Source organism: Ursus maritimus, unplaced genomic scaffold (genome assembly GCF_017311325.1).
Source record: "Ursus maritimus isolate PB19 unplaced genomic scaffold, ASM1731132v1 scaffold_2, whole genome shotgun sequence".
NCBI classification, from domain to species: domain Eukaryota; kingdom Metazoa; phylum Chordata; class Mammalia; order Carnivora; family Ursidae; genus Ursus; species Ursus maritimus.
Window position 1 is genome coordinate 39,870,417 of NW_024424452.1, and position 27,168 is coordinate 39,897,584.

At 57.8% G+C, this 27,168-nt stretch overlaps 1 protein-coding gene across 4 annotated transcripts; it reads left to right on the forward strand.

Annotated features, from left to right (window-relative positions):
* The first annotated feature begins 67 nt into the window (after positions 1-67).
* ATP8B2 (ATPase phospholipid transporting 8B2) lies at positions 68-18,559 on the forward strand. 4 transcript variants are annotated; one of them, XM_040635716.1, is made up of 28 exons: positions 68-93; positions 2,264-2,331; positions 4,373-4,431; positions 4,745-4,858; positions 4,986-5,084; positions 5,359-5,420; positions 5,521-5,593; positions 6,112-6,182; positions 6,432-6,511; positions 7,336-7,494; positions 7,659-7,747; positions 8,957-9,153; positions 11,316-11,524; positions 12,211-12,254; positions 12,531-12,696; positions 12,842-13,030; positions 13,184-13,299; positions 13,381-13,545; positions 13,631-13,742; positions 13,860-13,965; positions 14,054-14,198; positions 14,361-14,544; positions 14,645-14,868; positions 15,242-15,325; positions 15,592-15,837; positions 15,949-16,087; positions 17,576-17,706; positions 17,906-18,559. In XM_040635716.1, exons 2-28 carry the CDS (start codon positions 2,301-2,303, stop codon positions 18,410-18,412), a joined length of 3,801 nt encoding a protein of 1,266 aa, XP_040491650.1. In that variant the 5' UTR covers positions 68-93; positions 2,264-2,300; the 3' UTR covers positions 18,413-18,559. The 4 variants fall into 4 exon arrangements, with proteins under 4 accessions (XP_040491650.1, XP_040491652.1, XP_040491649.1 ...); XM_040635718.1 differs by lacking the exon at positions 68-93 and adding an exon at positions 1,749-1,767 and having other exon boundaries at positions 17,895-18,273; XM_040635715.1 differs by lacking the exons at positions 68-93; positions 2,264-2,331 and adding an exon at positions 2,972-3,097.
* The last annotated feature ends 8,609 nt before the right edge of the window (positions 18,560-27,168 follow it).

A 27,168-nucleotide genomic window follows, 5' to 3' on the forward strand; every position in this document is an offset into this window, starting at 1 on the left:
CCCGCGGGGAGCCGAGCCGAGCGCCCCCCGCCGCAGCCCCCGGCATGGGCAGGACGGGGCGGCCGGGGCGGGCGCCGGGCGCCGCGCGCTGAGGTGAGGTGGGGCGGGCGCGCGTGCTCGCAGGGACGAGGGTGCGGGTGCCTGAGGATAGGGGTCCCGAGGCCGTCCACACCGCGGGAGGATGGGGTGCTGAAGGGGGGGCACGGAGCAGCGAGGAGGGGAGAGCCGCCCTGAGAGTTTGGGGTGAGGGCAGTGACCCTGGTCCGAGGGTTTGGGCGCCTGGAGAAGGCAGTTCGGGGCTGGTAGGCTTTTTCTCTTAAGGTGGAGGTCTCTGTGCGTGGGCAAAAGCAGGGGCTCAAGGAGGGGTGGTAGCCGTGCAGATTCAGAGCTGGGGAGTGAGTCCTGGCATCTGTCCTTGGCGACGTAAGGTGGCCAGGGGTGCTGGTGGCAAGTGAGCTGGGGGGTCTAGGATTACATTTCCTTCTGTTCCCCTGACTGCCCACAACTATCCCTGCCAACCTCCTCTGAAAGAAGGGGTCCGTCTTCCCGGATTTGGGCTGGAAGGGAGCAGGGGCCAGGCCGAGAGGAGGAGCCGTTTTCCTCCATGGAGCATTGCCTTCTTCCCAGAGCTGGCTATTTTTATCCCAAATGTGACTGCAGAGGGGGCTGGGGCAGGGTGATGGGCAGGGCGACGTGGCTGGTGTGCCTGATGGTTCAGAAAACCCAGGCTGTGTGAGGCTGGGGAGAAGTGAGAGGGGTCCCCTGTTTCTGCCTCTCCCACTCTTGTTCCCTCCCTATTAGGGCCCCCCAGAGGGGGTTAGGTCTGGGACCAAGTCAGCTTTCATTCTCCCCCAGGTCCTAGAGGTAAAACAACTTTCCTGCTCCATGTCCAGACTCCTGGACTCCGAAAAGTGTGTGTGGTTCCTTCGTTAATTCTTTCATGGGACTCAAACCCAGATCTTCAGGCTGATGGCCTTTCTTGATTGCCTACCTATAGGAAGCTGGGGCTGGCTATGCAGCTTGGGATGCCCACCCTTCCATCCTCTCCTTTAACCTCTTCCTCCACACCCCACCCTGCCATGAGTCATACTCTAGACTGGGTGGAGACCCTGGCCAGGGCCCCTGGAGGAGGGCTTGGCATCTCTAAAACGGTGGGTGAGGTTTTTCCTCCTGAGCCAGGCACCCTTGGCAATCAGTGCTGGGGAGGGTCAGGGAGGTAAAGGACTTCTGGCTTTGTGTCTGTGTTGGGGTTCAGAAAGGGAGTCTGAGTTAGTGAAGGGACGGACTGGTGTGGGTGACGGGCTGTGGCCAGAGTCTGTAATTACAGAGGCTGGGCAGACAGGCAATCAGTATCTTTTTGGGCCGACAGGCTGGCAGGCTGTGCCTAGGAGGCCCGAGTCAGGGGCGCCGATGAGGGGGAGGGCTTTTCACCCAGACGGAGAAAAAGGAGGTGACAAGAGGACCAGGAACCCTGCTGGCAATAGGGATGAGGCTCTGTGATGCTGTCTCTCGTAGGCCAGGCCTTTTACCGTTTAGGTGAAAGGGACACGGGAAGATGGAATGAAAGCAAAGGCCTGTCTGACGGATGCTCCCTGAGCCTGCATCTACTGCCATCCTGATCGGGCCGGGCTTGTGGGGGGGGGGGGGGGGCGACTCCCCACCAGGGTGGGCAAGGCCCCTCAGCTGACCTAGACTGAGAGGAAGTGGTTTGGGGGCTGTGTTCAGGAAATGCAGGCCATGCCTCTAGTGTGAGCTCCCCTGCAGGAGGTGAGAATGGAAGGCCTGGTGGGGGGGATGGAGGCATTATAAGCGTTTTGGGAAGGGTGGAGCCTGCCCACTTTGTTTCCTGAGGTTCTGCCAGGTGTTTCCTGGCTCAGGTTCCCTCAACCCCACCCTTTGGTGGAAACTCTGCTTTCCAGTAAACACAGGCACCACTCACTGCCACCAGGAGGGCACATGGGGGCATCCATTGCCCCGGGAACGGGTTCCCTGAGAGCTGTGCCCCTCCTGTCTGGCCACTTCACTCGGTCCCCTTCCTTTTCCTGTAGGTCTCAGCTTCTGTAAACTCCTAGTCCTCACACACACACACACACACACACACACACACACACACACCCACACCCATCTAAGGCTGAGGCATGGCGGGGGAGGCCCTGGGGAAGGTCAGACCTTGGGAAGAGAACCTTCAGGAGGAGTCTGAAGAGGGGAATGAAGGGCTTACCCTCACCTTTCTGACCTCACCCGTAATGTCACCTTCCTGCAGGGTCTCCCATGGGATTGCTGGCACCTTGCTGGGTGAGATGGCACTGTGTGCAAAAAAGCGCCCCCCAGGTAAGACGGGGCGGAAGGGGGGATTGGAATCCTTGGGATCATCAAGATTGGGTGTTACTATGGCTCTGGGAGCAAAGGGAGGAGGGACGACTGGCAGTGCGTCTGGAGGGGGGTCGATCACAACCCCTGCCATCCTGGTGTGTGGGGGGGAGCCTAGCAAAGCGAATTCTTCCCCCGGATGCCTGAGTTTCTGGGCTCTCTTCCCCGGGGTGCTGAGAACCTGCCCCTCTAGTCTTGGGGCACCTGAGCGCTTAGTCTTGGGCCTGGGGCGCCGTATTCCCACCTTCTCTCATTTCTCCATCCGCCCCGCCCTCCGGCTTCTCCTGCGGGCGGGGGCGGGATGAAAGCGGTTGCCCGGACAACACTGGCGGTTCCCCCCCCCCGGAGGCGGGGCTCCGCGGGCTTTGCCTACGCGGCGCTGGCAGGCGCTGCCCTGCGGGCGGGGGGCGGAGCCGGGGCGCGCGTCGCGCTCGGGCCACTGGGCGCGCGGGCGGCCGGGCCTGGGGGCGGCGGCCGCGGGGATGGCCGGGGCTGCAGGTGGGGCGCGCGCCCGACGGCCGGGGCTCCCCTCTGAGCGGCCGTGGCTCGTGCGCCTGCCCGGGAGGCCGCCGCATCGGCGCCGCTGAGGCCAAGGACAGACAGACAACCAGCCCGCCCTCCCCCGCTCAAACTGGGATCATGACGGTCCCCAAGGAGATGCCCGAGAAGTGGGCCCGGGCCGGGGCGCCCCCCTCCTGGAGCAGCAAGAAGCCCTCTTGGGGGACAGGTAACGGGAGGCAGCGCCGGGCAGCTCTCCCGGGCCGGCGCTTTCCCCTCACCCTCACAGCTGGTTGTGCTCAGCCTTCCCTGGTCCTCGCCTTTCCAGACCCAGCGATGCTGGCTCCGGAGGGTCTGGCCCTTGCCTCTCCCTGCACGGTCTTTGGAGACGACGCAGGGCGGGGGGTGGGCGCAGAGCGAGGGCTCCGCACTGGGAAGTTTCTGGGAGTGAGGTGCCCACGCAGGGAGGGCGCCCTCTGAGTAGGCCCAGGGTGCCGTGTGCGGAGGGTCTGTTACTGCGGGGCGCTCTGCAGGGTCTTTGGAGGGCGGAGGGGAGGGGTCTGCAATGCTGCGTTTGGCTCCAGCCCTGGTTGAACGCCTCACCAAGGAACCCCCCTTTTCGGCTTGTGGCCCTTGTGACCCCCAGCGGTGGGCTGGAGAGCCCTTCCTGGGACAGCCGGGTGTCCTGGGACGCGAACTTGGTACCTGCGGTCCCGGATCAGTGTGTGTTGAGGACCTTGGTAGTGCATTTGTCACTCAGTGACAGGCCTGTTGTCGAGAGGCGAGGTGTGCAGCTGGCGCAGTAAGGGTTAAAGTTAGAGAGAGCAGCCCTTTAGAGTACAGCCCGTTCCTGCCTCCTTCGTAGCGCCTTGGTCCGCATGACCCATATCCCTGACCCCCCTTCTCCTCGAAGATGAGCTTTGGAATAAGGTGATGTCATTGTGGGCCAGTCAGAAGGCTCTGCGGGTGACATGTGACAAGCAAAGGCTCCTGTAGGGGTACCGCACGTGGGGCTGTGGGGCCGGGATGCTGCCGCAGAGCAGTTGCAGAGCTCGGAGGGGTGACCCTCCGTCAGCCACTCACCCCACCCCCAGGTTAGGAGGAGGGCAGTGCCCTGGCTGGATCTGCAGGGATTCCCAGGGGAAGGAAGCTTTTCGTCTGCAGCTGCTCTGTCTTCTGGGGACTCTTGAGGCCTTACTGGTTAAGGTGTTAATTAAAGGGGTGGGGGAGGGGATCTGAGTGCCCCGAGCACAAGACCTTGCCATTGTTGGTCTTGTCCGGTGAATGAATGCCTGCAGAGCCGAATGGCCAGGCTGGTGGTGAGAGGGACCAGAGGGGAGACCGGGGTGGCACGTCAGGTGTGGCACTAGCTCCTTAAAACTGTGTCCCGTGGAAGGATCCAAGGGTCTCCGTGGAAACCCCACGGAGTGCGTAGGCCTGACGAGGTGTTGGGCCGGCCTGCATCTGCTCCTCCTGACCGCTGCACCCTCACACTCTGTTGCAGAAGAAGAAAGGAGGGCGCGAGCCAATGACCGAGAATACAATGAGAAATTCCAGTATGCGGTAAGTGACTTGGCTTGCTCCCTGAGCGCCAAAGGCCAAAGGGCCCCTTGAGGTTGGAGCCAGGGAGGGAAGGCAGCCCCCTGGCCACTGTCCATCTGCGACTGCTGATTTTTTCATGCCTTCCCCTGGCAGTGCCGCAGGACACATGGACCCCGTGAGGGTCCCTTCTCTCGGCCCCTTTCCCCCTCCTGTACCTGTGGTTGCTGGCTTTTGGGGGCAGAGTTTTGGGAAGTGTCGATGGAGGAGGCAGACTCTGCCTGACTCTGGGCTGGGGCTGGAGGCTGTCTCCTGATCTTCTCCCCCACTGCCATAGAGTAACTGCATCAAGACCTCCAAGTACAACATTCTCACCTTCCTGCCTGTCAACCTCTTTGAGCAGTTCCAGGAGGTTGCCAATACCTACTTCCTGTTCCTTCTCATTCTGCAGGTGAGTGCCCTGTAGTAGACCCTTTGCGGCTTGCGAGGCCAAGTCAAGTCAAGGAAGAGAGAGGTTGGGTGGGGGGCGGGAGGGGATGGGAGGGGGCCTCACAGCCACACCCTCTCTTCCCTGGCAGTTGATCCCACAGGTGTCCTCCCTGTCCTGGTTCACCACCATCGTGCCTTTGGTTCTCGTCCTCGCCATCACAGCTGTTAAAGATGCCACTGATGACTATGTGAGTCACTTCCATTCTTCCATTTCTGCCCCTCTTCTCACCTCCACTCCCAACGTGCTCTCCTCTGCCTGGCACAGGTCCCTGGGCACTGTGCCATTCCCCTCCTGGCCCCTAGACCTGCGGCACCTCGGCCAAGGGCTGGGGGCAGAGCCAGGGGGAGAGTAGATCTGCGGACAGGTGCACTCAAGGTGGGACCGGGCGCGCTCTGCATTCCACTCATCATCTTAGTCCCTAGGAGTGGGGAAGGCATCTTACTTTTCTTCCTTTTTTTCAGTTCCGCCACAAGAGTGATAACCAGGTCAATAACCGGCAGTCCCAAGTGCTGATCAATGGCAGGTGAGTGCCTGGGGGAGGCTGGGGGCCTTCAGGAGGAGGTGGTCCCCCGGGAACTTCCCTCGCTACTGACAGCCTCTTCTCTGTCTTCTCATTGCCTCAGCCTCCAGCAAGAGCAGTGGATGAATGTCTGTGTTGGCGATATTATCAAGCTAGAAAATAATCAGTTTGTGGCGGTAAGGGAGGTGGCCCTCCAGGGCAACAAGTCTCTTCCCCTTTTTTGGCAGATAGAAATGAGTCTTTCCTGGTTTCCTACAGCCTCGTAATGACCCATGGATTGAACTTTGTTAAGTGGGGGGCTTCTTTTTTGTTTTTTTAAAATATTTTATTTATTTATTTTTTGAGAGGGGGACAGTGCACGTGTATGCATGTGTGCGGGTGGGGGAGGGGCAGAGGGAGAATCCTAAGCAGAGCCACACCCGGTGCAGAGCCTGTCACAGGGCTTGATCTCAAAATCCTGAGATCACGACCGGAGCGGAAATCAAGGGTGGGATGCTTAACTGACGGTGCCCCCCAAGCTCTCTGACTGGGGAGCTTCTGCGTCATATTAATACACCTGGGGCTGGCTTCTTTCCAGCCATGCACGCTTGGGACTAAGCAAACCAAGAACGCTCAGGGAAGAGGAGGGGGCCGGAAACAGTGCATTGCAAGTGGGGGTCGGGTCTTTGAGCTCCTCACCAGGCTTTCTCTCTAGGCGGATCTCCTCCTCCTTTCCAGCAGTGAGCCCCATGGCCTGTGCTACATAGAGACGGCAGAACTCGATGGGTAAGTCGGATGCCCAGTGTCACACATCTTCTGCCTCCTTAAGGGTAAAAAGCTTGTTATTTGGAAGAGATTCCCAGGTCTGGGATCTATACCTTTTGGAAAGTTTTTAGGGATCAGAAAGGCTTTGGGTATGTGCAAGTATTGTGTACTCAGTCGTGTGGAGGAGGGTGACGCCCCAAGGTCAGGTGCTCCCAAGCAGAATCTAGAGGAAGGGAAGGGAACCAGGACTTAGGGACACTGTCCTTCCAGAGAGACCAACATGAAAGTGCGCCAGGCAATCCCAGTCACCTCAGAGTTGGGAGACATCAGTAGGCTCGCCAAGTTTGATGGTGAGTGACTTTGCAGAAGCGGCTTGCGGGCGGAGGGGGCGGGTTGAGTTTGGGGGTTTAAACTGCACCTGTTCCTTTTCGCTGTGATGCAGCTCCCTGGATTTTTCTTTGTGGGGAAGTGTCAGCAACGCAAGGTGGCTTCCCCTCCTTTTGAGTTCACGGCCATTTCAGGTCTTCATGGCCCATAGCTCCCTCCTTGCTGTGTGTGTTAGAGAAATTCAGTTTGCTTTTATTTGGCTCCGGATAGTGATAATGCTCCTTTATGAGAAGGACAAACCATAGTGTGTGCGAGAAAAAAGCCGCCTGCTCCCCAGTTTTGCCTGCGTAGCTAGGCAGGTGCACGGCCCTTCACTGTGTATCCGTCCGTGCCCTGCGTTTATCCAGACGTGAGCGCAAAGCAGGAGTCCTGGTGCACCCAGACCTCCACGCCCGCGTTGCCTTACCTGCTAAGCACCGTGTCGCCGCTCGCCGACACCCGCCTCCTTCCTTTCCACGGCTGCATGATGTTGCGCAGAGCTGGCCTGTTCTAACTTACTCAGCTGTCCCTCGACCATTCGTTGTTTCCAGGTTTTTGCTGTTCAGAGGGTGCTTCAGTGAACCTGCCGTGACCTGTGCTGTTATTTCTGTAGAACAGAGTCCCCAGAGTGGGATCCCTGGGTCGGAGGGTGTGTGTCCTTTTAATACCCATTCGTGGCAGCTCAGTCCTCCCGCAAAGTCGCCTCAGTTCACCCCCCGGCAGTGCGGAGGCCCCTGCCAGCCGTGTCTCGGCTCGAAGTCAGGCTGCAGACGGCGCCTGGAGTGGCGGCTTCCTGTCTCCCGCTCAGGTGAGGTGGTCTGCGAGCCTCCCAACAACAAGTTGGACAGGTTCAGTGGGACGCTCTACTGGAAGGAGAGCAAGTTCCCCCTGAGCAACCAGAACACGCTGCTGCGAGGCTGTGTGCTGCGGAACACTGAGTGGTGCTTCGGGCTGGTGGTGTTTGCGGGTGAGCCTCCGCCGCCGGGGACCCGGGAGGGCGTGGGGTGGCCTGAGTGCGCGGTGCCCTCAGAGCCGGCCTTCTCCAGCTCGACGTCTCCTCCACCCCGACGCCCTGCAGAAACCAGGCAGAGTGCTTCCGTGGCTCCCCCACTTCCTCCCCTTCCTTTCTAGGTCCGGACACGAAGCTGATGCAGAACAGTGGCCGGACAAAGTTCAAGAGGACAAGTATTGATCGCCTGATGAATACACTGGTGCTCTGGGTAAGGCTCCTCCTTTCAGGCTCCCTTTAGACTTGGAAGATGTGATTTATGAGAACCTCAGGAACGGGCGTGAATTAAGGGCTGAAACAAATCTTCCCTTGTCTGGATTCCAGTTTCGGTGGTGACTTAGCGTGGCACGTCGGCATCTGTTTGCTTTTGCCGGGGACAAGGAGGCCTTCACGGGGGTGGAGGAGAGAGAATTAAAAGGAAAATTTCCATTTGGCGGATGGGTGGTGAACGGGGTCTTTCCCCTGACTTCTAAGAGTGGAGGATCCCAAAGGAAAAGTTTCTGTTTTAGTTTTTGGCCATTCCTGAATCCTGGTCTTGTTTGGCTGGAAATTTGAGCTCCTTGTTGGGCTCTCTTCCCCTTCTTGCGCCCCCACTGCCTGCTGCCGGACCCCCACAAGCCAGCTTGCAAAGGTTGGGCCAGCCTCTGGAGAGAAGCGTTTTGCCCTGGCCTTGAAGGGTTTGCTGAAGCCTCGCCCGGGAAGCCTCGCCCGGGATAGCGGTTAAGTCTGTCGCTCAAAGGCTTGCATCGCCCCCTGGCGGTCCCTGGGCCGCTGGCTGGCTCTTGTTTGCAGAGCATCGATGGTGGATGTACTTTGGAAACAGATGGTGGACATCAGACAGTGGTCTGTTTTTTTTCTTTTAACCACCAGAACCTTCTTAGGATCTTTCTTCAGGGACTGCAAGATTTATTTGACTCATTATTTTATTTATTTGTGAGAGCACGTGCGCGAGAGAGCACAAGCAGGGGGGCTCAACCAACTGAGCCACCCAGACGCCCCAGGACTGCAAGATTTAAATCTTTTAAAAGAATCTTTTATAGTCTTTAAGACATTTTTTACTTGCAAGTAATCTATATTTTGAAGATAAAATTTGTTTCCCTGGTTAAAAAATTTTTTTGGCCATCTGTATGAGATCATGAACATTATAGAAACTTGGCGTTTTTGTTGGCTTGTGGGAGCTCGGCTCAGGGAGGTGGGTGATGGCTTCGTCACATTGAGAGGAGCTCACGCGCACCCCCTCTGACCGTCTGGGAAGGGCTCCAGGCATCCGAGCTCCCCTGTCATACAGTGAAGAAAGATGTTCAGAGACAGGGCCGCATGGTGGTCGGCTTTGGGGTGTGAGTGGTGACCTTCAGGGATGCACTTGGTTTTGGGGGCTTCCTAAGTGGCAGCCTCGCCTCGGTTTCTCATTTCTCGCCAGATTTTTGGATTCCTGGTCTGCATGGGGGTGATCCTGGCCATTGGCAATGCCATCTGGGAGCATGAGGTCGGGACGCGCTTCCAGGCCTACCTGCCCTGGGACGAGGCGGTGGACAGTGCCTTCTTCTCTGGCTTCCTCTCCTTTTGGTCCTACATCATCATCCTCAACACCGTCGTGCCCATATCGCTGTACGTGAGGTACGCACTGGCTTTGCCCGCAGTCTCCCAGGAACTCGGGGTCCCCGGCAAACCTTTCTGTGGAAATGAAACCTTTGGGAAGGAGCTTGGAGCTCCTTCTTGTGCCTCGAGCATCTCGTTCTCTGTTCTCGTTTGTGTGCGGAGCAGGCTTCGTCACTGTTTCCGGGCACTTTGGACTGTGTCAGAACAAAAAGCCGATCGATTCATTCGACGTGCGTTGCTTGCGCGCCAGCTTCGCACCGTGCCACCCGCAGAGACATATTAGGGATGGGCCCTGTTCCCTGCAGAAGCTTTAGTCTAGTAGAGACAAATGTCTAAACTCCTAAAACAAAATGGGAGTGAGTGCTGTGGGAGTCCTTCTACCCACCGGCGAGTGTGGGACACGAGGGGATGCAGGTGTGCAACGTGGTGTCTGCCTTCAGAAGCAGCAGGCTGGGAGGGGAGGGGAGAGGTGCAAGCAGTGCAAGACACCGAGACCCCACGATCCGCTGTGACACCATGTGGGAGGCAGAGGACCTTGGGAATGGGAAGAGCATCACTCTGGGCAGGTAATCAGGGAGGACATCCCTGAAGAGGTGGCTGGGCTGGATGCAGGTGGAGCCTGGGGGAGAGGGTAGACACAGGGCATGGATGTGGGACCCTTGGGATGGTCACAGTTTGGCAGTAGCACAGGGCATGACCGGCTTCCAGCTGACCTGGTTCCTGACAACAGAAGATCTTGACGCGCTGTCAGTACTTAGTAAACTACTGAAAGGTTATTTAAAAACAAAAAAGTCCCAGGAACGTGTCAGGAAGTGTTGGCTGGCGGTGGTGAGCAGCATGAATGGGATCTGGGAGACATCTGGGGTGTTTGAGGTACAGAGAACGCGAATGGGGATGGGCTGGTGAGAACGAGCAAGAGAAAGAAACTTCCCAGTGTCCTCACTGCCTTGCGCTCGAGGTAAGGGGGCCTGAGACGTGTTGAAGGAAGTGCTTTCTGGATGTTTGGGACTCTTCCTAAGGCCTGTGTTTCATTCACACAGAATCCCCAGGTACGCCTCAGGTCCCCCCTCCCTGGAGTCTGGTGCCGCCGGCACTGACCAGACAGAGGTGGACAGTTTGGGCTTTTCTAGAACACTGACAGGAGACGCCCGGCCACGTGGGGCCCCGGTTTCCACACGTAACGTGGGAACACTCCTGTCCCACCTTCTTCATAGGGATGTGTTGTTACTGGGTGGATAAGAGATTAACTAGATTAGAGGGTCAAACATCGGGTGGGAGCCTCGTCGCGGCCATCACTGCTCCTTCATTCCCGCTGAAACGCCTTCCTGTTTACCGTCTAACTCGTCCCCATCTTTGGGCTTGCTGCTCGAGTTTTGTACCTGCTCGCCCAGCACCCGTGGTAGCTGCTAAGAAAGCCTCTTGCTAAGTCTGATCGGGCTCCAGGGTGTGTTGGGGGCGAGAGCAGCTCCGTGGGGAGAAGGCTGAGAAGATCCCTCTAGCCAGCTGCATGCAGATCCAGCCCTGGTCAGGCCACACACAGGGTTCCAGGGACACCCCATGGCTTGGTCTCCTTCCTGGGATGCTGACAGTCCATATCCCGAAGGGAACGCCGGTGGGCCAGAGATGGGGAGGACCTTGGGCTGTGCACAGCGCCCTGCCACTGTCGCTTGGCATGATTTCCCGCTGCGGACTCGCGGCTCCGGCCGCCTTGCTTTCTGAAAGCACCAGGCGGTAGTGGAGCCCTGAGCTGGGCGGAAGGAGAGTGCTTGCGGTGGGCAGTGAGGGGCCGGTGCCCTCACTTCTCTCTTCTCTTCCTTCCCTCACACACTTTCTCTTGTTTTCTCTGCATGGTTTCTGTGTTATTAGTCCTGAGGTAAGAGCTGGTCGAGTGCCTTGTCTGCAGTCCCTCTCCTCTGCCCGTGCTGTCCGTCCCGCCTGCCCAGGCCCTTCGCACCTTCTTGTCTGGAGAGCATCCGAGGGTCGGGGTCAGGGAGCTCCCGGCCGGCCGCGTGGCCGGCTCCACTGTCAGCACTCCTTGCCCTTCCCACCCAGGTTCCGTGCCCAGGTGTCCGCTCGTCCGTCCTGTCTGCCCCCAGGCGGGGGGCCTGCAGCGAAGGCCCGTGTGGGGGGGGCCCCTCCTCGGCTCCCTGCCCGAGCTTTACCGCCTGTTCCCTGTGCAGCGTGGAGGTCATCCGCCTGGGCCACAGCTACTTCATCAACTGGGACAAGAAGATGTTCTGCGTGAAGAGGCGGACGCCCGCGGAGGCCCGCACCACCACCCTGAACGAGGAGCTGGGCCAGGTGGAGTACGTCTTCTCCGACAAGACAGGCACCCTCACCCAAAACATCATGGTCTTCAACAAGTGTTCCATCAGCGGCCGCAGCTACGGTAGGGCCGCACCGCGGTGACCCAGGGCTCCTGGCCGCTGTCGTCTTGACATGTGGGGTTTGCTTCTTTCCTGCTCGGTCTGTGGGGCCAGGAGAGCATCCGCATCCGCCCCAGGTCAGGCCGCAGGTGTGGTGCGCCTCCCCTGTCCCATGCAGCCCCTGCTGGTCACAGCCCCAGGCAGGAGGAGGCTCTGTGGCTGTTTGAAGGGGCGTTGGTGGAGTGCGAGACCCTCCCCATGTTGTGTTCAGGGCCCTTGTGCGTCTCTGGAATGTGACCGTGGTCTCCAGCGTGGCCTTGCTGCAGTGGCCTCGCAGCTGAGCCACAGGGTGGCCCCGGACGGTGTGTGGGGTCTTCCTGCTTTATGTCCTAAGCTGGGCCTGTGGCTCGTGTGCGGGACTTTGTCCGTGGTTAGGCCTGCAGGGTGCAAGGCATCTGAGGGGGCCTGGGGGCCTGGCAGGAGAGCGGGTGGGTGTGCTGGGGACAGGGACACGGAGCAGTGGGGCGTGACTCGGTCCTGGGGTTCTGAGGACCCAGGGAGCCTGGAGTTGGCCGTGTGGCTCCACGGCAGTGGCTCAGTGGTTGGGGTTGAGGGTCCCGGAGGCCTGTGGGGACTGTGAACTGCAGGCTCTTCTCCACGGCGCTGACAGTGCTGACACTGCTTCGCCTTCTGTCCTGGCTGTGTGCAGGGGACGTGTTCGATGTCCTGGGACACAAAGCTGAACTGGGAGAGGTAAGGCCCGGCCTCTGTAGCTGCTCTGTGCTGATTCAGTGTAGGGCGCTCGCCCGGCAGCCGCGGGTACGGGAAGGAGGGAGGTGCTCTTTGGTCAGGAAGTGGAGGCCGCCTGGAGAGCTAGGTGTGTTCAGGAGCTGGGAGCAGAAGGGAGAACGTGGGGTCCGCAGCGGACAGGGTCTCGGGCTGTGCCCTGGAAGGGGAGGAAGCAGCGGGGTGGGGACCCCCCCCAGGGTGCAGCCTGGCCACCCACCCTCTGCGCTCTCACCGCTCTAGAGGCCAGAGCCTGTCGACTTCTCCTTCAACCCTCTGGCTGACAAGAAGTTCTTATTTTGGGACCCCACCCTCTTAGAGGCCGTCAAGATGGGGGATCCCCACACGCACGAGTTCTTCCGTCTCCTTTCTCTGTGTCATACCGTCATGTCCGAAGAAAAGAACGAAGGTGAGCCCAGGGCCGGCTCGTGCTCTCCCCACCCGGACGGCTGCCCTCGAGTCTGCTCTGTGGCGCGGCCAGGCGGGGCTTCCTGGGCAGGTCACGGGGCCTGGGGTGGCCGCTTACAGCACCCGTGCTCTTCCTCCCCACTCAGGGGAGCTGTACTACAAAGCCCAGTCCCCGGATGAGGGGGCCCTGGTCACTGCAGCCAGGAACTTCGGTTTTGTGTTCCGCTCTCGCACCCCCAAGACCATCACTGTCTACGAAATGGGCATAGCTGTCACCTACCAGCTGCTGGCCATCCTGGATTTTAATAATATCCGCAAGCGGATGTCAGTCATCGGTGAGGCCGGGACCAGGCTGCCTGGGGCACTCCGGGCAGCATAAGGGCCTGCAGTGGGTGAGGGGTGCTGGGTGGCCCTTCCCTATGTGGCAGGTTGGCGGTCTTTGCCTGCTTGAGTCTTTCTGGGACTTTCTCACCCTGCCCCGATTATAGTGCGGAATCCGGAAGGGAGGATTCGTCTCTACTGCAAAGGGGCTGACACGATCCTGCTGGACAGACTCCACCCCTCCACCCAGGAGCTGCTCAGCACCACCACTGACCATCTGAATGTAGGTGTGAGGACAGGGGCCCGGTGCTTCTGAACTCAGCGTTGTGGGGGGAGGGGAGGCTGACCTTGGCTCTGTCCCCAGGAGTACGCAGGGGAAGGGCTGAGGACCCTGGTTCTGGCCTACAAGGATCTGGACGAAGAGTACTATGGGGAGTGGGCCCAGAGACGGCTCCAAGCCAGCCTGGCCCAGGACAGCCGGGAGGACAGGCTGGCCAGCGTGTATGAGGAGGTGGAGAGCGACATGGTGGTATGGGCTGCAGAGTGGGCCGAGGGTGGTCAGGGAGGGCTGGTGCCTGGGACCCTCCTATCTGGAACCCCTGTGGTATTTTCAGCTGCTGGGTGCGACAGCCATTGAGGACAAGCTGCAACAGGGGGTTCCAGAGACCATTGCCCTCCTGACGTTGGCCAACATCAAGATTTGGGTGCTGACCGGAGATAAGCAGGGTGAGAGCCCCGCGGGGCAGAGGGGGCTGCATCTGGCTACAGCCCCATCAGGCCCTCGCATGAGCCTAGACCTCAGGCTGGAGAGTGTGCTGACCTCTTTGATCTCTGTGTTGGTAGAGACGGCCGTGAACATTGGCTATTCTTGCAAGATGCTGACGGACGACATGACAGAGGTGTTCGTCGTCACTGGCCACACGGTCCTGGAAGTGCGGGAGGAGCTCAGGTGGGCAGAGGCTTGAGGCAGGCAGATGTCCTGCACTCACAGCCCCTGCTCCTGTCCCAGAGCCCATGGGTGCATTTCCCCTTCCCAGGAAAGCCCGGGAAAAGATGATGGACTCGCCCTACGCTGTGGGAAACGGCCTCCCCTGCCCGGAGAAGTGTTCTTCCGCCAAGCTCACTTCTGTCCTGGAGGCCGTTGCTGGAGAGTACGCCCTGGTCATCAACGGGCACAGCCTGGTAGGCACCTGTCTAGAGAGCCCTTCTCTCCACAGGGCTGTTCCGTCTTACCTTGTTCTCTGTCCCCGGAGCTCAGCGCGGCTGCAGCCTTTCAGGGGCTGGGAGGCGTGACTTCCCTGTGTGCCCCGGGAAGATGGGGCTCTCTCAGGCTCTGTGTTCCAGGCCCATGCGCTGGAGGCGGACATGGAGCTGGAGTTCCTGGAGACGGCCTGTGCCTGCAAAGCTGTCATCTGCTGCCGTGTGACCCCATTGCAGAAGGCGCAGGTGGTGGAGCTGGTTAAGAAGCACAAGAAAGCCGTGACGCTCGCCATTGGGGACGGAGCCAACGACGTCAGCATGATCAAGAGTGAGTGTGGATGTGCGGGGCAGAGGGGAGGGAGGCTCCGCCCTGCTGGGACTCTGAGTGCGTGACCCCTGCTTCCCCTTGTCACCACTTGTCCCTGTAGCGGCTCACATTGGCGTGGGCATCAGCGGACAGGAGGGCATCCAGGCCGTGCTGGCCTCCGACTACTCCTTCTCCCAGTTCAAGTTCCTGCAGCGCCTCCTGCTGGTGCACGGGCGCTGGTCCTACCTGCGCATGTGCAAGTTCCTGTGCTACTTCTTCTACAAGAACTTTGCCTTCACCATGGTCCACTTCTGGTTTGGCTTCTTCTGCGGCTTCTCCGCCCAGGTAGGGCACCCGCAGCCGCTGCTTGCCTGTGTGCGCTCCCTAATGGCGGAGATCTTCTGTCCTGGCCGTCGGGTGGCCCTGCCCCGGGCCCAGCTGCTGTCTGGTTCACGCGTTAAAAAAATACGTCTCGAGGGGCTCCTGGCCGGCTCAGTCCGTGCAAGCTGCGTCTCTCGGTCTTGGGGTCGTGAGTTTGAGCCCCACGTCGGGTGTAGAGCCACCTTACAAAAACAACAAAATGACAACAAGCACTTGTTGAGGGAGCAGAGGCGGGCTCCTAGGGCTCCACACGCCACTCAGCAGGCTTTCTCCGCCCGATTCCTGGTGAAGAAAGAGTGTGTGTTTACCCCTCTCTTGCTGTCTGTTCTCTTCCCAGACCGTCTACGATCAGTATTTTATCACGCTTTACAACATCGTGTACACCTCCCTCCCAGTCCTAGCCATGGGGGTCTTCGACCAGGTGAGGGGCACGGGGGTCAGGGGCTGGGGAGGGGCGAGCTATGAAGACGCCACGTGGATGGTGTGTGTGTGCCCACTGCCCGCGGTGCCCGGGAAGGCCGTGCTCCGCTCAGCGGCAGCTCCCCTGTGACTTCCCTGGGTTGCTGCACAGAGATGGATGGGGGCTTGAGAGGGATCGAGCTGCCCGAGAATGTGGGAAGGAGGAGGCGGGATGGGCTGTGCCCTTGGCTCTCCTGAGGCCTCCTGGACCCACTGGTCCCCCCACAGGACGTGCCGGAGCAGCGGAGCATGGAGTACCCCAAGCTCTACGAGCCCGGCCAGCTGAACCTTCTTTTCAACAAGCGGGAATTCTTCATCTGCATCGCGCAGGGCATCTACACGTCCGTGCTTATGTTCTTCATCCCCTACGGGGTCTTTGCTGAGGCGACGCGGGACGACGGCACCCAGCTGGCCGACTACCAGTCGTTCGCAGTCACTGTGGCGACGTCATTGGTCATCGTGGTCAGCGTGCAGGTATGAGGCAGAGCAGGACCTGCCCTCTGCTCCGTCCGTGCGGCCGCCCTGGGCCCCGGTTCTCGTCCCGGGAGAGGTTGCTCTTTCTGCCTCTGACAGCTGCTTCCACAGATCGGGCTGGACACCGGCTACTGGACAGCCATCAACCACTTCTTCATCTGGGGCAGCCTGGCTGTCTACTTTGCCATCCTCTTTGCCATGCACAGCAACGGGCTCTTCGGCATGTTTCCAAACCAGTTCCGGTTTGTGGGTGAGTCCCTGTGGCTTCTCCGCGAACTGGGCAGGTAGCTCACAAGCAGAGTGGGGTCATTTGTCCGGCGCTCCGTGAGCCACATGCTCTGCGAGGTGCTGTGGGCATGTCGAGGAGTCTCTGACCTGGGCTGGCCCTCAGGGGCTTCTGTATCCGGGAACGTGAGAAGAGTCCTGCCAGGCCCTGGGGGCCAGGCCCAAAGGGAGGTCGAGGTCGAGTGGTGGCAGATCTCACGGTGAGCAGGGCAACTGGTTGCGGGTGGCCGGGGACAGTCCCGCAGGCGGCTGCAAGTGTAAGCGGGGCGGATGAGAGGCCGGTAGCACATGGGAGGTGTCGGGATGCCAGGCTGTCAGGCCTTGCTTGAGTCATTCGCTAGGAGTCTTTTTTTTTTTTTTTTTTTTTTTTTGAGGAAAGAGAGGGGAATGGCATCAAAGGGTTGCATTAGAAAGGTGAACCTGATGGCCGGTGAGGAGCTCCTGTAGTGACTGAGTGCCAGGCGTGCAGACGGGGCTGCTGGGGCGGGGCGCAGGGTGAAGGACAGGTGCAGAGGGCGCCCTGGGTTGCGATCCGCTCATTCATCCCCTCCATGGGCGTTTGGTCAGCACCTGCTATGTCACCTGCTGTCCTGGGCGCTGGGGGCGCAGCAGCTGAGAGAACGGGCAAACCCTTCCTCTCCGCATTTCGCATTTCAGTGAGGGAGACAGGCCGTTTTTACAAGTTAACAGATGGAACGTCTGAATTAATACGTCTTACAAAAGACATCAAGCAGAGTAGAGAGGGACGAGGTAGTCAGGGAGGACCCCTTGAAGAGAGGACGCTGGCACAGAGAAGTCTGAGGAAAGGGGAGAAGTGAGCCTGGAAGAAGAACCAGTAGGGGAGCCCTGGGGGAGCTTGCCTGGAGGTCCCAGCAGCAGGGGAGGGGTGTGCGGAGGAGGGGCTGCAGCAGGGGAGGGGTGTGTGACCGGAGTGCAGGGCCCGCCTGGGTGTCGGGGGTGAGAATGGATCCAGATCCTAAGTCCTTCTAGTTCAGGTTAGAACTTCAGATCTGACTCTGGATCTGATAGGGAGCCGCGGGAGGGTTAGGAGCAGGGGAGTGTCGGAACCCATTCGTGTTTTCAGGCCGGCAGTGGCAGTTTTGAGGATGATAAAGCGCGAGGGCAAAGGCAGAAACGGGAGGCCCGTTAGGAGGCTCCGGCGGTAACCCGGTTGGGGCGAGGAGGCAGGGAGCCACGGCCTAGTCTGAGAGAGGAAGCGGGATTGGCCGGAGAGCTTCTGGGGCCACGGGGTGCGCGGTGGCGTTTCCTGAGCTGGGAAGACCTGGGGCAGGTTGGCGTGGGGGGGGGTGAGGCTGGGAGGTGAGGCGTCCAGGAAAGCTGGTAAAGAAACGGGTGTGAGGTTCTGGGGGGTCAAACGTTCGGGGAGCAGGGAGGACGTGGGAGCTGAGCCGGGGCGAACAGGGCCGCCCCCGTCTGCCGCTTGCGTCCCCAGGCAACGCCCAGAACACCCTGGCCCAGCCCACCGTGTGGCTGACCATCACCCTCACCACCGTCGTCTGCATCATGCCTGTGGTGGCCTTCCGCTTCCTCAAGCTGAGCCTGAAGCCCGACCTCTCGGACACGGTGAGCGGCCCGCTGTCCGCCGGGGGGCCGGGGGGCCGGGGGGCGGCTCGGCGAGCCCCGTGGCGCGGCCGGTCACGCTGGCGGCGGGCACCCGCTGTCTCTGGGGACAGACCCCCATGCAGCCCGGGGCTCCAGTCCCTCGTCCGCGCCGTCACCGACGCGGCCCCTTCCCTGCGCTGCCCGGCCAGGTCCGCTACAGCCAGCTGGTGAGGAAGAAGCAGAAGGCCCAGCACCGCTGCCTGCGGCGCGTGGGGCGCACGGGTTCCCGCCGCTCGGGCTACGCCTTCTCGCACCAGGAGGGCTTCGGGGAGCTCATCATGTCCGGCAAGAACATGCGGCTCAGCTCGCTGGCGCTGGCCGGCTTCGCCACGCGCTCCAGCTCCAGCTGGATCGAGAGCCTGCGCAGGAAGAAGAGCGACAGCGCCAGCAGCCCCGGCGGAGGGGCCGACAAGCCCCTCAGGGGCTGAGGGCTGCCGCCGGGGCGCCCATGCCGGCGACCAGCACGCGGGGCGTCCGGCCACCGAGGGGACGGCTTCTCGGAGCTGTGGGCCCCCGCCCAGCCTCGTGTCCCTCCCCGCGGACTCTGTCCCGCTGGCCTCCGCGTCCCGCTGGCCTCCGCGGCGGGGCCGGGCCCCGAGGGCGGAGCAGGGACGGGGGCTCGGGGAGCCAGCCCCGGGGAGGGGTCAGATGTGGAACCAAAAACTGAACGAGAAGTCGAGATTGGGTCTGCCCCTGCCCTGCTCGGAGCCCCCAGGGAGACTCTAATCTCTGTATTTTTTTACTCCCACTCCCCAGAGGGGCCGAGAGCCTCTGTTCCTGAATTACACAAGAATGTATCATGCCGGGAGCCAGAGATCTGCTGGGGCCCACGGGCCCCTCATGTTGTGTGTGTCTCTCCTAGATTTGTGTTTGTGTCCAGTTTGGTTTTGTGTTTTTTATTTGGCAGGAGGAGGGGGCCTCTGACTTCTGTGTTGTGGGAAGAGGAGGCCAGCCCCCAGGAGTGCCCCCGCTGGCTGGGTGGGGTGGTTCCTCGGAACCCCGCTTGCTCAGGCTAGGCCTCCAGCTGCTGGGCCCTTGAGGGCTGCAAGGCTGGCCAGGGAGGGAGCACCCCAAGGGGTCTGCAGAGCACGGAGGAGGATTTGGTCCCGTCTGCTTCCTCACCTTGGGAGTAAGTGCCACTTCCTCCCCCAACACGAGTATCAGTTCCTGGGTCCGTAAGTCCTGCTGGTGTTGGACTGGAGCCTGGGAGTGCAGTCCCGTCATTCTCTGACCTAAAGCTGGGTATAAGATGTAGTCCAAAAAAAGAGATTTCTTTCATTTTAAATTTGGATCTGAGTTCATTAGCAGAGTCCCGTCTGTCTTCCCTCCTCCTCCATCATCTAGCATTTTCCTGTACCTACACCCAGGACGAGAGGCGGGGCTGGGAAGCTGGCCTCTGCTTCTCTCTTCTGGTACACGAGGGGTCCCACCCCTCCAGGCCCAGCATCCAGCAAGAGGTGTGGACAAGTAGGAGGGCGGGACTGGCGGCGAGGGGCAGCGGTGCCTGGCAGGGCCTGGGCGTGCCTGTCCTTCCTTCCCACCATCCACACCCCAAATCAGACTTCTCCCGGATTAGTTGCTACCAGTTCAGTCTTGGTAGCAGAGGGGCTGCTAAGAGATGGTGTGGAGCTGGGAGGGGCACGCAGGTCTGACACACCCAGGGAGGTGGGCTGGGCAGCGGGCAAGGGGTGGGGAAGCTTGGCAGGGAAATCCCTTTTGGCCACACAGTTTACAAACCCAACATCATGTCTGTTTGTGTGTCTCTCAAGGTGAGAGTCTGATTTTTATACCAAAGAGGAAATGATTTTTTTTCATATTTGATTTGTCTATATTATATAAATATATATATAAATATATATATATATATACAGTTATATATATTATTTTTTTGGTTCTCTCTCGTTTTTTTAAGGAGGGAGGCAGTACCAAGTTGCATTGAACTGTAATTAAGGAACATTCTGTATAATTTATGACACATTTCTATACTTGCAAGAATTATATCATTTTATGAACATAGAAAAAATGCCTTTTTATAAAATTCCAATTTCTGAGAAGTGTGCAGTTTGTCTCTTCTACTATTCAACCAAGGCCGGTGGTAATGGAAAGACGAACTGTTTAAATGGAATCGAGTGGGTGGATGTATGTCGAGGTGGAGAAAATGGAGCCTGGCTGGCCTCTGCACCCCTCCTGGGACGGAGTCTTCGGCTGGACGGGGCAGTGGGCAGACCTGGGCACTCGTGTGGCCCATGGCTGGGCACTTAGGGCCTTGAACCGTTTGCTTTTCCAGACAAGCCACCTGCACATTCCAAGAGTTCCCGTACGCATGGTATCTGGGTGGGGAAAGGACCAAGGAAATATCGTTTGTTGATTTTTTCTTACCCTACGTCTTGTTTTTCCCACTGGCAAACTGGGCCTCCCACCTCCTAGCCTCAGTCTTCCCGGTTTTTCACAGAAGTGAACATCAAGGAGCCTAAGTATAGACCAAGACCGCAAGGAATTTAAGATTCACTGATAAAGTGAGCTCTCTGGCAGGGAGGGGAGAGGGGAAGGCCCGCGTCCCAGGACTGGGAGGGCCAGGGGCTGGTGCTGGTCCCTAAACAACACCCCCTCCCCGAGTCGGTTCCCCTCGGACTTTACCAGTCCATCCGTCCTGTCACAGTGACCGTCTTCTCTAAAACAGCTCTGAGCAGGTGAAAGCTGGAGGGAAACGGTGGACAAAGATCAGGTTCCCTTTTAAGGAGGACTAGGCCCGAGCGGAAGGCAGACGCTTGGCCCACGGAGCCACCCAAGCGCCCCACCCAAATACTTCACTAGAATCACTTTTGACCTTCACATGGCAGCCCGACATCTCCAGGCCTGATCTTACTTGCATCGGACTTGGCCACCTTCTCCTCCTCCTCCTCCTTTTTAAATCCCTTCTGGTTTCACCCCTACTCCCCCCACCCACCCACCCCCCCGCAGCTGCTGCTCTGCCTTCCTCCCCGGTCTCTTCCTCCGCTCTCTTCTCTGCCAGGGCTCCATCTTGGCTCTGAGCTCTCCTGGTCTGGTTAAGGTCCTTAAGTGGCCCCATTGAGACCTGTGGTTTTCATGAGATTTGGGAGAGTCTGGGTCATTCACCTCCAGATTGGACTTCTTTCCCCTCCCCCCACACTCTTGACCTTTGTGCTCAGCTGTTCATCGGACTACGGGCTGGAGGACCCACACTGCGCATTATTTTCCTCAACTTCTCCTCCTGCCGCACCCCCACTTCAGCAAATGGCGTACTATCCCCACAGTCACCAGGACTGGACAGGTCCCCGAGGAAACCCCACAGCATCTGCCCCCCGCATCGTGCACTTTATCCTCCCCGATGTGGAGCACGGACTGAATTCGAGTGTGATGTCCCTGGGCTGCTGTTTCCCAGGGGTTGTGACCCAGACGGGGTCGCGACAGCCCTGTGGCCGCCCCCTAAGAAGAGACTCAAAACGGAGAACCCCATCTGCGAGGAAAGCGCCATCCGCAGGCCTGCGCGGCCCTGCAGGGGATGGGGAGAGACCCGCGTCCGACGGGACAGGCAGGCGTGCCGCGGGAGCCGGGTCCCTGCCGAAGCCGGGACTGGGGCCCGTGGTCTGCGCGTAGGAGGAGCCGCTGTCGGGAGAGTCCCCGCATGCACCGCTGAGCTCCGGAGCCGAAGGGAGGGGCTGAATTCTCCGTCTTATCTCTGTTTTCAGAACAAAGTCGGGAAGCCTACACCCAGGTTTCAGACTGTGGAGGGGGTTTGAGTTGGGTGAGCTGAATCCAAAGGTCGGGGATGGCAGAGGCGGGGGCGGGGGGGGGGTGCTCCACGTCCAGTGCAAGAGGAGGTGGTCTGCTCCCAGCTTCCAGCAGAGCCCCCTCCCGGGCTTCGGCGGCCTCCGTGAAGGACCGCGTCCTGCCCCGGTGAGGGACGGTGTCCTGCCCCAGGGAGACAGGGAGCTCCCTGTGTTTCGGGGGGCTTCCCGTTCTTAGTGGAGAGGCGGCTGCCGCACTAGCTGAGGGGAGTGGTGGGTGTCAAAGGCAGGCCTTTCCCAAACACTTCCCAGGGCCTAGAATGTATAAAAAACAACAAAATACCATGGGGGTGTTTTCCCTTAAGAAATGAGTGTTTCTGGACAGAGAAAGTGGGAGTCCCTGAGCCTAGGACAGCCTGAGGTCTTCCTGGCCTGGAGATTCTGCAGAAATAGTCCACCCTGCTACGACTAGTGGGCCTAGACACCTGGGGAACGACACTCTGTCTATCTGTCCCTCAGGGCCCAGCAGTGACTTGTGTGGGCCCGAGTGTGGGGAGGGGGATCACGGGTGAGGAGGGGGCTGCGGACAGTGGCTTACTCCCCACTCCCCTCATGCACACCAGTCTCTCTGCAGCTGCAAGCCCAAGGCGCCCCTCTTCCCGCTCACCCGCTGCCTTGGGTGCCTTGTGCAGGAAAGCACTGGGTACAGGGCCGTTGTTGCAGGGGCTCGGGCCAGCAGCTGCTCCCGGGGCAGGGAAAGGGCCTTCAAGCTGGGTTTGCTGGGCTGGAGCTTGAGCCTGGAGCTTGGGTCTTTCCTGGAGGAGAAGGGACGACTCCTAGAAAAGCAGGAACTCTGCTCTGTGAAGATGGTAAAGGACACAGGAGACCTTATCAGCCACCGAAGATGGCCACTCTCTAGGTCCAACCCCACCCCGAGAAGAGGAAGAAACAGCCTCTGACCTGTCTCTGGAACTAGCACGGGAAGAGGGGCCAACCCGTCCCATCAGGCGTTCTGCGATCTCTCAAATGAAGCTTCTTTTTTTAGAAGATTTTTACATTTATTTTAGGTATAGAGAGAGCGAGCGACTGCACGAGCAGAAGGGCAGAGAGGGAGAGAAAGGGACAAGCAGACGCTGCACAGAGCCAGAGCCTGTCCCGGGACTCGATCTCACGACCCCAAGATCACGACCTGAGCTGAAATCAAGAGTTGGACGCTCAACCGACTGAGCCCCCTGGGCGCCCCGCTCAACCAATGGTTCTTAATCCTATTGGCTCATAAAGCTAGCAGCAAAATGCCCCCGTGCATTCACGAGCGCATGCCGCGTCATGGGTTCCCGCAGTTGATCCGGGGATGCTCAGGCTGGCCTGCCTGCAGCGCGTATGGGCTCTGGGGCAAGTAGCACAAGGAGGCCCACATACCACTTGTCCAAGTACTGAGGACGTTAAGGGATCAGGCTAACAGACTGTTAAAGTACGTTCTGTCCCCTCCCTTTACAGACGTAGCTTCTGCTCCCTTTTTTTTTTTTTTTTAAGATTTTAGTTATTTATTTGAGAGAAAGCACGAGCGGTGGGGTAGGGCAGAGGGAGAGGGAGAAGCAGGCTCTCCACTGAGCAGGACCCTGGGATCACGACCTGAGCCGAAGGCAGACGCTTCACCGACTGAGCCCCCCAGGCGTCCCTGATAAAAATTTTTGAAAAAAGGCTTGCCTTGCCAAAAGCAAGAATGAGAAGGGAAGTGGCACAATAGATATTAAGAAGATAAGAGGACAATTGTGGACTATTCGACACAAATAAATGTGGAATTTTCAATGAAATAGTCAAATTCCTTGAAAGACACTTTTTAAACCAGAAAAAAACAAGTAGAAAATCTGAATCTGAAGATTCCTATATTTGTTAAAGAAATTGTATCTAAAATTGAAGGCCCTTTGTGGGAACGCAAACTGGTACAGCCACTGTGGAAAACAGTATGAAGTTACCTCAAAAAGTGAAAAATTGAACTACCCTACGATCCAGTAATCACACTACTGGTATTTGCCATTACCAAAGAACACAAAAACAGTAATTTGAAGGGCTACATGCACCCCTCTGTTCTTTTAAATAAATACTGTTAGAGCAATTGGACATATACGGAAAGAATAAATACTAACGCTTACCTTACACCACATACAAAACATTAATTCAAAATAAATCAGGGGCACCTGGCTGGCTCAGTTGGTATACATGTGACTCTTAATCTCAGGGTCATGAGTTCAACCCCCACACTGGGTGTGCAGTCTACTTAAAATTTAAAAAAAAAAATGAAATCATAGGCTAAAATAGAAGAGGTATGACTATAAAACTTCTAGAAGAAAACAATGACTACTTTTATGACCTTGAGGTAGGGAGAAATTTCTTAAGCAGGGCATAAAATATATTAGCCATAAAACTAAAATATCAACACAATAAACCATAGATTTTATTAAAATGAAGTACTTTGGTTTATCAAAACACATCATGGAGACAGCAAAAGTGCATTCTCTGCAAAACACGTTTGCATTACACACACCCAACAAAACAATGTACATCAGGCCACATAAAGAACTACAAATAAACAAGGGAACGGAAAAATAATCCAATTTAAAAATGAGCACAAGACCTGAATGGGCATTTCAAAGAAGATGCTATCCAAAGGACTAATAGATATACAAATGATTTTTAACAATAGGGGAATGTAAACTAAAACCACAACTAAATACGCTGCGCGGGTAACTACAGAGCTGGAATGAGGCAGAGTGGCTGCAGCAGGTGCTGACAGGGATGTGACGTCCGCTGTAACTCTCATGTCTTGCTCAGAGGATTGGAAATTGGTTCATGGAAAACGGATTGGCAGTTTCTACTACTACCGACTAACGCTAAATGTATGCCTACCCTATGACCAGAAAATCTACCCCAGGTGAGAGAAATACGTACATATGTATCCGTCCAAAGACATATGCACAAGGGGGACCTGGGCGGCTCAGGACCCTGGGATCAAGCCCCGCGGTGGGGGGGGGGGGCCCTGCTCAGCGGGGAGCCTGCTTCTCTCTCTGCCTGCCGCTCCCCATGCTTGTGCTCTCTCTCTGATAGATAAATAAATAAAATCCCCTTTAAAAAAGACATATATGTAAGAATATTCACAGCAACTTTATTCACAATAACAAAAGAGTCAAAACAGCCCAGTGTCCGAGTGTCTACCAGCAGAATAGATAAACCAATTGTCCCCTCACACAAGGAGACAGTGCACAGGAATAGAGAGAATGGGCTAATGGGTACACATGACAACACGGATAATCGCACAGTCGTTATGTTGAACAAAATAAATCAGACACAAAAGATAACATTCCTTATGATTCACTGACGCTAAAATGAAGGAGAGGCAGCCCGATCAGCAGTCCTTGTCGAAGTAATGGTTCCTGCTGTGGGCCCCGGGGATGGGAGGAGCTTTCTGTTTGAAATATCCTGTATCCTGGTCTGGGTGGGGCCTTGGTGGATGTGCGCCTAGGCAAAAATTCATTGAACTATATACGCTTAAGTGAGTGCACGTCATGTCTGTGCACAATATATTTCAAAAAAAGAAGTATTAAAAATTTTTATTATTTTTTAAAGATTTTATTTATTGAGAGAGAGAGAGAGCAAGTGCAAAAGCAGGGGGAGAGGCAGAGGGAGAAGCAGGCTTCCCGCTGAGCTGGGAGACCCGTGCGGGACTCAATCGAAGGACCCTGGGATCAGGACCTGAGCCACAGACACACGCATCACTGACTGAGCCACCCAGGTGCTCCAAGAAGTATTTTTTTCAAGAAGTATTTAAAAGAAAAGTACCATATATAATACTTCAAAAACAAAGATCTAGAAATAACTCTAGTAAGTGAACTGCCCATGTAGTCACTTCCCCAAAGGTACCCTCTACCCTTGTCCACCCCCCCACCATGCATCGGTTCTGCCAGTTTTTGGATTTTATATAAATTGAATCATGTAGTCTGTACAATTTTGTGTCTGGCTTCTTTTATATTCGTGCGCTATTAAAAACAGGCGGTGGCCCGATGCGGCCAGGGCGCCAGGGTTTGCTGACGCTGGGCTGGAGTCGGCAAGGTCCAGACACTGGGACCGGGCTTCGGCTCAGACACTTGTGGCTGTCCTCTGGGCGACGGTGGCTCCAGGCTGGCTCCTCCCGAGCAGCCAAGGGGCTGACACCCGCACTTGCCACCACCCCGCCCGGAGCCAGAGACAGGGGGCGTCTCCGGTGGCCGGTGGCCGACACCGCGTCTGTCCTCAGACTGAACCACGTGCCTGCCCAGGGACGCGCTGTGCCACGTGCCCCTGTGGGTGTGCGTGCTTGCGTGCGTGTGTGTGTGTGTGTGTGTGTGTGTGCGCGCGCGCGCACGTGCATGCGTGCCGAGTGCTCTGAGCGTGGGCCCCAGGCAGGAACCACACGCACTCCCATCGGGTGGGGGTTCTGAGTACGAGAGCGTTGTTTGTTGTGGCTGGAGCCCAGGCAGTAAAGACGGCGGCCTGCGATGAGCGTGCAGATAAGAGGGGAGTGGTTTCTGTGAACCCTGTGCTCTGACACACCTACCCTGGAAATAAGCCAGAGCCTGAGGGGCATTGAGTGGAAGACAGCCTGTCCCACCCGACTCCATAGCTTTTGGACCCTTCTTTCCATACTGCACTTTCCTGTGGCTCAGCGATAATAGGGCCAACTCCCGACTTAGACTTACTCGTTTCTCCAGTGAATCCGCAGTTCTTCCCCCCTCCCCGCTCCCCGCCATCACCTTGGGGTGGGAGGGGGCAGTCCAGGAAGGGGATGGGGCGGGGCGCCTGCGGGCAGAAGTGAGCGTCTTTGATTGTTTAACTTGGGACCCGAGGGCTGAGGCCATGGGAGTGGGGAGGGGAAGTGAAGGTGCTGGAAAGTCCCTGTGAGCCCTGCTGCTACGTGTGTCTGGAGGCGAGAGCCTGATTCCGAAAGTAAGGAGGATGTGCGTGGTGCTTCCACGTGGGCTGCCTTCAGCTGCAGACCCACAGACATCTCTGGGTGCAGGCAGGTGCAGGCCTGTTCCCCCGGCGGAGCGGCCATCTCCCCACGCCCGGGAGCCTGAGGGTCTCTGCTGTCTTTTCCCTCCTCTAGTTCCCACAGGCCAGTTCTGTCATTGCCACGCTGTGTGTGAAGCGCCAGGCTCTCCGGGGTTTATTTGAAATGTCTGTCTTCTCTCCCAGCGTGGCTCGTTTTGGCTGGGTATAGAATTCTAGACTGCAAGTGTCTCCCCGTCGCAACTTTGAAAGCTTTGCTCTGCCACCTTCCAGTTTGCTGCTAAGAGTGACCCGTTCTGACTCCTGGGTCCAATCAGGAGACAGAACTGTACAGTGATTTAAACAGGGAATTTTAGGGGCACCTGGGTGGCGCAGTTGGTTAAGCGTCCAACTCTTGATTTCGGCTCAGGTCGTGACCTCCAGGGTCCTGGGATAGCCCGGCTTCCGGCCCCCCTCTCAGTGGGGAGTCTGCTTCTCCCTTTCCCTCTGCCCCTCTCCTCGCTCACTCTGTCTCTCTCTCAAATAAATAAACCTTAAAAAAATAACGAACAGGGAATTTTACCATAAAGAAGTATTAAACTATGACAAAATAATTACTATAAGATGTAAAAGAACTCTGTGGTGCCTGAGG

Coding starts and splice junctions, on each gene's coding strand:
- ATP8B2 (XM_040635715.1), top strand. CDS start 3,010: ATGACGGTCCCCAAGGAGATGCCCGAGAAGTGGGCCCGGGCCGGGGCG. Junction 13,300..13,380: donor CCACCACTGACCATCTGAAT/GTAGGTGTGAGG, acceptor CTCTGTCCCCAG/GAGTACGCAGGGGAAGGGCT. Junction 15,838..15,948: donor TCATCGTGGTCAGCGTGCAG/GTATGAGGCAGA, acceptor CTGCTTCCACAG/ATCGGGCTGGACACCGGCTA.